General features: G+C 38.4%; 1 protein-coding gene across 1 annotated transcript in view; it reads left to right on the forward strand.

The window, feature by feature from the left end:
- Positions 1-2,122: 2,122 nt before the first annotated feature.
- LOC307045261 (B-cell receptor CD22-like) overlaps positions 2,123-13,031 on the forward strand; it is a gene marked incomplete at its 5' end in the record, with an annotated part of 35,989 nt that continues 25,080 nt past the window's right edge. The window contains 3 exons of the mRNA XM_079690795.1: positions 2,123-2,269; positions 2,489-2,741; positions 10,544-10,705. Coding sequence (XP_079546921.1) covers positions 2,123-2,269; positions 2,489-2,741; positions 10,544-10,705 — 562 coding nt within the window. The remainder of the gene's footprint in view (positions 2,270-2,488; positions 2,742-10,543; positions 10,706-13,031) is intronic.

The following is a 13,031-nucleotide window of genomic DNA, read 5'->3' on the forward strand; positions in this document are numbered from 1 at the left end:
TGTTTATCACACTTTTATAAAGTCTTTCCACCAGACCAGACATACGGTGGCCGGCAGGTGCAAACGCGGAACAACGGCCAAAAACGCATACATAAGCAGGAAACAGCTGCAAATAATTAAATGAAAAACAAACAAACCCTGAAAAGAAATACAACAAAAAAACCGCTGCATTTACAGAAATGATGCAGACTAAATACAACACACAAACCCCGAAAACAAACGCTGCAAATACAAAAACGATATGCAATGTCAAAAACACATACAAACCCAAAAACACACAATACCAGACATAGAGAGAACGAACGAGAGTGAGGCAAATTGAAGCCGGAGGAAACAAAGTTGATGGAAGTGGACAAAGTCGACATATAAGAAGGTAAGTTTTGTTTTGTTTTTATACAAAGAGCGTCATATTTACCCAGCTAGCGTTAGTTTGTTTGGTAAAAAAGCTTGCAAGTGAAGAGACAGCATTGTGCACCTAAATGTAAATCTTGACATCATATAGATATATTATAGGTGCAGAGAGGAGTTGGTTTATTGTGCCCCAATGTAAATCCTTATGTGAGAGTTAAAGGACGGTCAACAATATAATGTACCTTGGTCAGTGTGGATTTATCGTGGCATTTATTCTTAATTAAAGTGAATTTATTTTTATTTCAGTCAGTCATTTGTGTGTATGCAGGTGAGACATTCCAAACGTTCACAAAGTGAGCACTCCACAAATGGACAACAGTTAGCCAGGGTAAAATAAAGCATTGTCACCATATTATTTTGTGCCACAAGAAGCAGAATGTTTTAACAGTACAGTAGTTTGAATATATTTTTCGTTTACCTATATCAGACCTCTGATCAGATAAGACTAATTCAAAATGTAATTATACCATGTAGGTTTGAATTTGTGATCATGAAATCAATAAATACCTTTGTGTGCTAATGACACTGTCATTAGATCAACTGGACTTATTTCTTGGGTAAAAATAGAAACCAACCCCATTCCAGGAAGAGGTCCAGTCTGCCCCGGGTCAGAACAACTTCTATAGGTAAACAAGGTTGACAGTTGCATCGTGACACAGTTGTGTGGTGTGTATCTTTATTTGTACATGTGTTTGTTTGTATAGCCTCCAATCACAGTGGGTAACATTGCCAGGAAGCAGAACAATTACACTTTTAAACATTTCCAAATGACACCCACAACATCTGACATCTTAGTGAAGACGATACGAAAAACACCCACAAATATTTTTCAAAGATCAGATATTGTTTCTTGCATCCGTTTCAAACGTTTACAAGGATTTTGCAGGAGTATGACTAAAGTGCTGTTGTCAGATTAGAACCCAATGTATTAAAAACAAAACAGGAAGAGGATCGACATCCTTTTGTAAATATGACTGTCATGCATATATTATGTATTTGAAAGTAATTATTCAACTGTCTTCTCAGTGCAGCAACTACAAATGTGTATGCACCTATCATCATTGATAGCCAGTCTGAGCCAGAAGACAAAATGGAGCAAACTGCAGAGGAAAGGTATTAATTGTTGTTGCAGCAGGTTCAATATTAATAGAGCCAATGTGTGGGATGGAGCAATCTGCGGCTTCAAAGGTGCCTCATTCGGCCCCTCTCATGTCAGTTAAGTTCACTGATGATGAGGGACACACTGAGGATGGAGTGGACACTGGTGGTCCCAAACGTGAGTTCCTGACCCTCCTTATGGAATGCCTGAGAATGCGAAGAAAACATCACGTCAGCAACTGTTTGTTCCCCATGGCGGTGTGACTTTCCCAACCGCTCACTTGTTTCAAAATCTGATTCTAAATGTATAATTATCTATTGGGTAATCCCCTGCGCACCCGCGCAGCACTGAAAACACATGTAGTCCACAACCACCTGCGAGGTGGGCCCCACCTTCGGACTCACTTCCGGTATAAATAGGAAGGACGCCCGCCAATCTGCTCCCTCTTTTCTTCAGCACCCCGGTACTGAAGCACTGTAGAGACACTAAAGAGTAAAGGCTCTTTTAAGAGCCACCTCGAAAAAGGTCCTTAAACATGAGACCACAGGTTTGTGTTAGAGTTTGCTCCTCATGCCAGACGGGGTTCATAATGAGTTATGACCGGCACTCACAATGCGAATCCTGCCTGGGGTCGGAGCACGCGCACGCAGCTCTCGCCCGAAGAGCGGACGCTCTTGCTACTGCGGCCGAGGAGGACGATTGGCCAGTCCAGGAGTCCTGCCAGTCTTCTACAGTGGCAACAAGAGGCAGAGGCTAAGGGTATAGGCTTGATACTACAGTAGGCTGGGAAGGGTTGTGGTTGCTTACGACAGCAAGCAGAACAGCTGGCATTGTCCTTGTGCTAAACCAAGGCAATCATGCACCCATAAAGCCATCGGGAAATGGCACCTCTTTGCCACAAGAAGACAACTGTTCAAGAAAGTTAAGACGTCGACGGATATTGAAGAATCCATTCCACCAAATACTTTCACTGAGCAGGATAGTGAACCAGGAGAGGACCATTATCCACCTAGTGAGACTGGCTTCAAGCGGATGCTAAACTACCTATCGGGTAATACAAACATTCCAGCAGAACTCCCACAGGCTACCATCCAGCAGTCAAGAGATGCCAGTGCACTAGATGCTCACCTGAAGCACCTCATTCCCAAAGAAGCCAGGTGTAAGGAATGCAATGGCCCTCTAAGTGATCCAGTGCTGATCACTGCAAAAAGCAGGATTCTCACAACCACAGGTGTGGCGGAAGGTCATTAAAAGCACAGTTGTTCTATTGATTTTAGCTTGTAACATTTGTATGATCTTAATGTCCATGATTCAGACATACAAATAATAAAAGAAGAAATAGTTTCACTGGTATCCTTAGGATGGCAAGTAATATTTTGGGTTGACATTTTATTTTTAGGCGTATACAGATTTTTTTTTAAAAATGCAGCCTGATGTTCAGGTACCCGGAGTGGGAGGATGGGCTCCACAATTATGCTGACCACGTAATCCTTTCTCTGCACTTGTGCCTGACGATAAGGAATGCAGGTGAGGAGATTTAGAACTTAATGAGTTGTGTTTACTGAAGGATGTCATGTAAAAATAAATTCAAAGATAGACCTTGGTTGATTTCAGTTAGCCTAGTCTGCCTTCTGTCTCCCAAATTATTTTTTTATTTGTAGTCCCAGTGTGTTCTGTCCCAGAGTGAGTTTTGTGTTTGTCCCTCTGTTAAATCAACCATGGGTTTATGAAAGGCGCTATATACATTTGAGTAATTTGTATTGTTATTATTAGTTATTACCCGAATCCCCATTTTCAGCCAGAAAGCCATAGTAACTCAAACATCAGTGAAGAAAGTGTTGTTATGGAAAGAGTGATCGATCTCAGGTTACAATAATCTAAATAAAATATAGAACTTTAGTAAAGATGATTTATAACAAGTACATTGGCAGAAACAGAAAAGTAACTGGAATGTTATGGTATTGATTAGTTAATCTAGCATTAATGTGGGTCACAAACTGATATTTGACATGTGTATTGACATTTGTATTTCTCTCAATATCTTTCCAGACACATACTGCTGTCAGCAGAGTTATTGAAATGATTGAGACAACAGAGAAAGTGTCTTTTCATTTCATTTCATTTCCTTTCAAACCTTTATTTAACCAGATTGGTTCCTTGAGATCATCTCTTTTTAAAGGGAGACCAGCAAGGAAAGGGTTCTCCATGCCTATGTGAGCCCTTACTGACCATGATCACATTTATGCATGTGTAACATGTGGATACCATCCACCTGTTGTTGTGATGGACCTTCACAAGAAAGGTGTCTTTAATATGCCAGGTGAGTTGGATCAGCCGTAATATTACATATAGACTTTTTGCTGTCTGAATTGCAATAAGATCAACATTATGCAAGTTGTGCCTTGAAATACCATGCTGGGCATATACTGTTATTGTCAGTTAATTTGTTTATGCATGTAAAATCATATGATAGCAGGGTATACATGGTTGTCCTAATGTAGTTATCTGAGATAATCACAAATGTTTCATATAACAGTCAGTGAAATTCAGAGACCATCCCAAGACTATGATGGACATGTGGACCTCAATAAATTATGGGATGCTGTTGCTGTGGAAATGCTCATTCAGGGTTTCATTCCATGTACTGTAGGTCACGCAGAATACAAAGCCAGCTATTGAGACCTAAACGTGTGTCTGAATTATATGAATGTATGAAAATTAGAAACAATGCATTTTACAATTGTCCCTAAAGATGGTAAGAAGAACCCCTTTGTTGTGCCTCTGAGTACTAATAACTTATTTATTAGTATGTGAAATAATTTGGAAAATGCATGCAAAAAAGTACATCTGTTTACAGTTCTGTTTCATATGGGTGTTGAGAGAGGTATCCTCCATAGATCTCTTAAAGTTGCTCTCGAAGTGCACCAGATGCATTTAACTTCAATAATTTGCTTACACCTAGCCTATATACCGTGAGCTAATTATCGAGCCTTCATTGTAACAGTCGTTGGTGTACTGTGTGTGTTTGTGTGGGGAGTGTTGCATCAGAAAATTCAACTGTAGCGCTCTGTACATAATGGGAAACCCTACATGTTTGAGCAACCTCTATGAAACGTCAAGCTACCCCACAGCACCCCCAACAGAAAATCTCCGGCCCCGCCCATGCTGATCTATCTCGCTCTCTCGCGTCCAATTAGACTTCACTCGCGTTTATGTCCATATCAATCATATCTAGCTAGTTCTTGCTAATGATATGACTGCCTGCTTATCAAAGGACACCAAACAATAAGCGTTGCTTAGCAACGGGGTGTGGCGGCCAAGTATAGCGCAGCATTATGCATTTATTTACATGAGGGGTCAAAAGGGCCGGCCCATAGCACTGGCGTTATAGATATTCGCCTAGGGCGCCAGATCTGGGGAGACGCTGCGCTGGCAGAAAAACATTTTTGACCATTGGTGCTCATCCTAATTTTCTGCCTTGATGTAACAACATTCATAATTAAGTAAATGTAATACCCTTTTCAACCCGGTTACACTTTTCATTTGCCCTGTACGATGGGCGCTGTAAGTGATGAAAATGGGGGATGCTGGCTTATCAGGCGCCCGCAGCTCACAGCCAACGTGCGAGTGAGTGAGTGAGGGAGAAAGGGAGGGTGCACCGGTACCAGCGCTGTTGTTATTAAAATCTGGTGCTAGCTGCTCTAACGGATATAAGAAGAAGATGTTTCTACAATAATGTGGAGGGAGAGTCCTCTCCAGTCAGACTGAGAGACTGATAACTACAGCTCAGTGAGGTAAAGGACTCTGAGTGTTTAGATAGTTCACTTTAGTTTAAGTTATCTCAGTGGGTCTCAAACGGTTTATTTCCAAGACACTCCTTTATAATTATTAGGATAAACAGGTTTGAAATCATTCCAATGTATACTATAGGACAGTAAACCAAAAATATCGTTTAAAACTGGAGAGATACAAAAATATACATGAATAAATAAATGTTAAAGGTGGGGTAGGTAATTTTGGAGAAACCAGCTTGAGTGCGCTAGAATTTGAAAATACACAACCGGAAAAAATCTGCCACTTCCTTACAGAGCCCCTCCTCCAACACACACGAGCGCGCACATGACCAATGAGGGCACGAGATAAGTTTGTGCACAGATGGAAGGCTGACAGGCAGGTAGGCCATCCAGTTATTTTAGCCGAGCCGGCTCAGATGATTGGTCGTGCTTTTTACAGCGCTACGGCTTCCACTCATGACATTTTTTAATGGATTTTTTGTCAAAGCACTTCAGATATTCATTGCTATCGGGATGTTAAGAGCATTCATGGAATATAACAAAAAGTGTATCTCGAGCCGGTTTCTCAAACTTACCTACCCCACTTTTAACTGGTCAAATAAGATATGAATGAATAACAAAAAATAGAATAAGTTACATTCATTTGTTATTGGCTGGTAGGTTATTGGTCATGTTCACATACTTATTTGATTATTAAAATGTAAACCGATCTTTTTCATATGGGTGTTATAGAGTTGTACCCCCTAGATCTAGTAGTAATTCTGCTCAAAGTGCACCAGATTGAAGCATTTTACTTTCAAATGTTCAAAAAATTCTTTTTTACCTCCGGACCCCCCTAGAGGATGTGACGTCCGCCCCCCATTCTATTGTGTATTCCTTGGATACTGTATTGATCTTTATCTTGTACGATTCTCTGGCTGGGGCGCCAGCTAAAATCTCACCTAGGGCTGCAAATTGTCTAGAGCCGGCCCTGGTCAAAATGTTCCCTTCAGGAGGATAAATTAGAATTTACTCGGAAAATCTGATGTGGGCCAGGTTAAATAGTAACATCTTCACGTCCCCCAGCGTGGTAAATCTTCAAATGTTCACGTATTGCCGTGATACCGGGTTGTATAAAATACAGAATATCTAAAAACATCAGACACATTACATTTCAATACAATCCACACTTTGGGGAAAAGGACAGGGCTGGGACTTACCACAGCGGCAGTTAACAAAAGGGGAGTAAGGGGTCCAAACTAAATCAGCCGTGACACTGCACACCACACAAAACAGAACTGTGAAGAACACCACTGCTCCCACCAGGGAGTCTGCCGCCTCAGGCCCACAGCACCTGTCCGGCACGAGACAAAAGGTTAGGGTTCTGCCACGTCTTGATGCAGAAAAATAAACAAAGGAACAACAACAAAATACACCAAATCTTAATTAATGTAAACACAAATGAATAAACAAATTAAACCAGATGAAAGTAAATGTAAATATCATCATTGCACTCATGTATCTATTTACCCACCAGAGGTCGCCAGAAGACATGGCAGAGTCCAAAGACACTGAACCAGGGCTCTAGATTTTCTGTTTGATTTTAAAATAGGATAAATATACTCTTGCTACGAGGGATGCTACTAGAAAGAAGAATAAATGAGTGAATTATGAAGGAAACTTCTTCCATGACATAAAGATTAATATCAACATGTTAAATCAATAAATAGCTCCAACAATAATTACCGGACCATTGTGTGTCTGATCCTTCCAGTCCACCTGATTATGTGTGTGTTCATGTTGGGTTAACCCTGTCAGGCATGTGAGTTTCTCACGTCTCAGAGTTCTGCATTTCTCTGAAACAGAAGCAACCTGACCTCAGAGAGAGCAGAGACGAAACAAACCAAGAGAAATGATATGCTCCATCCTTTCTGATAATGAATACTGTGCTCTTCATGCTGTTTTCTAAAACTGCCTCGTGGTTTTTCAGGTTAATGCATTCCTGTTCCTTCACTTCAGCTGCAGACTCAGTGCTCATAGAGATTAACTGTTATTCTCTTCTTAATTTGAATGCTCTTTTCTGGTTTCAGTGGTATATCGGCAGCAAAACAAGTTTTAACCATAGTAAATGTTGTATAAGAAAAGTTTATACTTTTTAAAAACAACAAAACTTTACTGTGCAGTGGGTGGTACTGGGGTTTGGCTCATCATGCATATTAATCGTTTAAAGAGGAAGGAAATCTAGTCTCTTAACAGCCTGATATCCGTCTTCTGCTCATTGCTACAGAGGAAAGGCATCTTTGAACACATGGTTCCTCCTTCACTGTGAGTAGAAACAGTTTATTGATGTAATGATTCTGTATACCTCCTGTGAACATTATTTAATCTGACATGTTTTATAGTCTCACAGAGATGAGAGGAGCAGCTATGAGTCTAACTGCAGCAGCGAGTGGATTAGTTGTCTTCCTGCTCTCTGTGTCAGGTACTGTACATCTACACTTACATTCATCACATGAACAGAGGGGATTCTGGGAAAATGTGGGACTTGTAAAATCAGGTCTCATGTGGGAATAAGTGGGATGGCTTTGTGTAAAAGGCAAACCTAGCAGAAACATTTTAAATGTATTTGTGTAGAATTGTAGAAACTCAAAGACGTTACTAGTTTTTCTGATGGATATTCTGAAGACCTTGTCGTGCGTTCCCACTTTCCTTTGCTCCAATCGTCTGCATCAAATATCAGATTCCTTATCACTTTTACAAGCGTTAAAATGAGAATATAGTGTCTGCATAACTGCTCCATCCTCTCTCTCTGTGAAAACATGTTGCTTTGTTTTTTTCTTAAGATGACTTCAAGAATCTCCAGCTCTGTTTTTATTAAGTTGAAGTGATTTAGAGAGATATTATTATTCTAAGTCAAAACATATTGACTCAACTCTTATGGATCATACCTCTGCACCAAACCCTTCTAGTTCCTTCTCTCCTCTCTGACCTCAGAGTTATATTCCCACACTCTGAGTTAAAAGCAGTCTTCTTCTTTTTCTTATCTGTATATCAGACAGAAGCTGCTCACACCTCAGTGTTCTGCATTTATTGTTATTGTTCACACTTACCTCAGCAGCAACCTGACCACAGAGCGAACAGAGAGGGGACTGTACAAGAAAAGCAAAGACCTGTATAATTAATAGTATTCTAATCTTGTAATGTTCATGCACGCATGTTGACACCTTGTGTTTAATTCAGAAAGAACAAATTCATACATTAGTATTTACAGCAGTTATAAACTGCCTTAAAGGAATTAACAGGTGACGTAAATGTGCTCCTCTTCTCTTGTGTGTAATATATATATATATATATATATATATATATATATTACACATTTTAGAAACTCAACTATGATAAATACATGATATGATTCTTATTTCCAGTTCAGCTCTAGTTAGTTAGATTCATGTTCAGGAACATTTTTATAATGTCTGCTGATAATTTGATCTTGAAGCTTGTTCTGGTTACATTAACCCCATTAACACATGTGTTTGATTTACTGAGTCTCATTAACTAATTGTTAACTTAAGTTATTAACTTTGATTCTAGTTTCTGATGTGCTCTGTGTTTCAGTGGTTCAGGGTCAGGGTGGCTGGGGAGTGAATTACACTTTTACTGAGATCTATGCAGTGAAAGGATCAACAGTGGAGATAAATGCAGCTACACATACCCATCTCCATGGAGAGGCAGAGTTAACAGAGTTAAGAAAACATTCTGGTTTAAACAGAAAGATGGTGAACCTGTAGATCTGACCACAGACTCAGAGTACGCAGGTCGTGTAGAGAATCTCTGTGAAAACAGCATCTGCACTCAGAGAATCAGAAACTTGAGAGAGAGAGACTCAGCTGAGTACAGGTTCAGGTTCAAAACAAACCATCCAGATGGAAAATATAGTGGTTCACCTGGAGTCACTTTGTCTCTCACAGGTAATATTTTCATTCATGTGTATAATTTCCAAATGTTCAAAATCTAGAAAACGATAACATAAATGTTTATGAATGCATGTGTGTTGACAGTTTATATCTGATACCTGTTCTTTCTTCTCAAATCCAGATCTCTCGGTGCAGGTTGAACCCACACATACTAACCAGGCAGAGCTGAAGTGTCAGAGCAGTTGTCGAGTACCCTCTGATCATTACGTCTGGTACAAGAACGGAGAGAAATCTACGACTTCAAAATATTCTACTCATTTATTCACATTTGGTTCTACGGACAGATATTCCTGTGCTCTGAAAGGACATGAAGACTTCCCCTCTCCTGCAGTGTGTGAGTACACACACACACACACACACACACACACACACACACACACACACACACACACACACACACACACACACACACACACACACACACACACACACACACACACACACACACACACACACACACACACACACACACACACACACACACACACACACACTTCAATTTCAGAGATTTTCAGAGGAGTTCTCCTAAACTAAAACTTAGCTGTAACCTGTACATAATTGTAATAAAAGCAACATCCAATAAAAGGAAATTCCTATACGCACCAAGAACATCTAAAAAATCAATGTAAGAATAAATTAGGCAAATAAATTCTTAGCAATTAAAAAAACTAAATCAAAAACAACTGGAAGTGATTTTGGTTGATATTAAATATTTAACAAAAATATAAAATACCAACAGTAAATAAGCCATCTTAAGAAAATTAATAAGATGACTTGGAAATACTTTTTTCTCGAGACCTCAATTGGAATAAAGCAACGTTTATGAAACAAGTCAAAAGAAAATATCAGAAATAAGGAATCCATAACCACAAAGAAACAACAAAACATCACAATCAATAAATTACACATTTTATAATAATCAAGAACAAGTGGAAGTGAAATAGTAAAAACAGGTCAACTTCATAATTGTAATTGCCTTAAGGAAACAAATGAGGTCATCAGCGTATAAAGAGAATAATTTAAATGTCAAAGACTTGTTATTGGCTCTCTGTTTCAAACATGAGTTAAAATGATTTGACAGCTCCAGCTCTACATTACAATAATAAAGGAAACAAGTAAGATCTAAAATAAATCATGTGCTTTCAAATATTCTTATATTTAAATATGAATATTCATTTCTCCTCCAGATGCTCCAAAGCTCCCCTCTGTCTCCGTGAGTCCCTCTGCTGAGATAGAGGAGGGCAGTTGAGTGACTCTGACCTGTAGCAGTGATGCTAACCCAGCAGCTAACTACACCTGGTACAAGGAGGATGAAGACTCTCCAAAAGCTTCAGGACAGATCTTCACCATCACTGACTTCAGAGCTGAACACAGTGGGAGTTATTCCTGTGGAGCCCAGAACAAGTTAGGACGTAGTAACTCCACCTTTCATCTGAGTGTTGGAGCAGGTAAGTTTAACTTATCAGTACGTTTGTTTTCAGTCACATCCTCTGCATAGTAATCAGACCAGGAAGTGTGTTTTTCAATGTTCTTCTTGTGTCAGGGATTGGCTTTATATTATATTATTTATACTTAAATAATCTATGAAGGTAACACTATGGTCTGTAAAGTGACGATTTGCTGGGACATTAGATGGAACTTCTACTGTTTACAGATGATGGTTTCCTTTTCATTAGACCTTGATCATCAGTGTGCATAAAACTGACTATACTTTAGTAATGCTTGTCTACTTGTTTTGGGGACCATTGTTCAAGAACATGATTTTATTCATTATTTCTCTAACTTTTTTTCATCTAATTTAAAATATTTTTTTAAGCAAAGCTCCTCTGACTGCAGTGCAAACCATGTCTGGGTCTCACTCCTAATTTCAGCTACGTTTGAACCAAAATTACATTTGAATTTTTATTGAAAATGCAGGAAACTGGACCCAGAACAAACATTATCATGAATGTATTTGTAATTGACCGTTTATAGCAGTTACAAATGTAATTGAAAATAGAAGAATCAAATATAAATCTGGTGTTTAATTATATTATTTTAAATTGAACCGGAACAGTTTAATCACTTTAGAAATAATAAAAACTATAGGCATTATACAGTATATATTTGGAAAAATGTGCCCTCCGCAGTACCCCACAATACCCCTAGGGGTCCTTTTATCCATATTTGAGAAACACCTTTGCATTAACTGTCTGTTCTCTGTTGATCTGTTTCTCAGCATCATGGAAGCTACCAGCTGCTCTATCAATCCCTGTTGTTCTCCTGGCTGTCATTTCTCTCTCTGTCTTCCTGTGGATCAGGTGAGCAGATCTGATCATCTTAATCATTGTTTGTTAAATTATTAAAAGTCTGTTTGTCTGATCCAATCCAATCTAACTTTATTTATATGCCAAATTGAAAAAACAACAGAGTTGACCAAAGTGCTGTTCATCAACAAATATATAAAAAGCAGCATAAATACATCTAGACAAAACCGATAGGACAAAAAACAAATATTAAAAAACAAATGTTAAAACACAAGACAATAAAACCATACTTATAGCCACAGACTGACAAACACTCATACACGACGTAAAAACAATAAAATACACATGAAACAATTGAAAACAACATTCAATGTTCAACCAATTGATCTTCTGTTTCTTCATAAACTCTCCTAACCAGAGGTCAGGACTCTGGAGAGGATCCAGCTGCATTGTACAGCACGGTCAACAAATCCAGATAAACACAGCAGGCGTTGCATTTGAAGGATGATACTTCAGTTTTTTACAATCACATTCTATCTACACAGGGTGATGTGGATTTTTTTAAATACATGTCTCAGGGTGGACCTCTCCAAGAATGAGGCGATGAGTTTTCAGTCTAGTTTTTATTAATCTGAATGGCTCAAATGTAAATAATTGGCTAAGTATTTCACAACTTAATGTATTGAATTGTAATTATTTCTTGTTTACATTTCTACCATCGAAAAAAATTACAAAAAGTAGAGATGTTGCAACATGAGATCTGATACCTAACTGCTGACTTTTATTGTTGGAAAATGTAGATATTACTAAAGAGTTATAACTGATAACAAACCATTTCCATTGTTTTGTACATTTATCTACTTTCTTTATATAATATTTTTCTTTAAAATGTTCTTCTTCTTGTGTAGACGGAAATATCAACAACTACTTGTTTGTGTTGTTTTTGATCCATTCCAAAATAAATGTTTTTTTAAAGCACGTTGGGATATTGGAGAGGAACATGCGTTTGCTGATGTAGTTGCAGTTTTATTCTGCTGCCACTAGGTGTCAGTAAAGAGCCGTATTTCACTGATGGAAAACCATTACCAAGAGCCTGTACAGTACATTTATCTTTGGTGTGTGTACGGCCTTAATGTTCACACATTCTTATTCTGACATCTTTTTATGTAAATATAAAAGTTCAATTTTTACCAATTAAAATAGTTAATTTCTTTGTTACTCTTTAAGTTCATAACCATCACAACTTGTTGCATTTGTCTCTTTTGCTTTGTTGTTACACCTGTTATTCTGAACCTAGTCTTTTGTTCTGTACTTCATGTGTTTACCTTTCTCTCCTTCTGTTCTTTTCTGTTCTGGTTTGAGTTAATCAATAAAGGTTGAATTTGCCATAACTCTTGTCCACACTAATGCTAATGATAGCATGAGTGTCACTAATCTGTCGTTTCAAAATAGAATAATTGCACGTGTTCGCTTGAAATAAAAACACTGGAAACAATATTAAACAAAACAAGCTGCAGTGATGAAAGAG

Source organism: Notothenia rossii (genome assembly GCF_949606895.1).
Source record: "Notothenia rossii genome assembly, chromosome: 1".
In the NCBI taxonomy this organism is placed as follows: domain Eukaryota; kingdom Metazoa; phylum Chordata; class Actinopteri; order Perciformes; family Nototheniidae; genus Notothenia; species Notothenia rossii.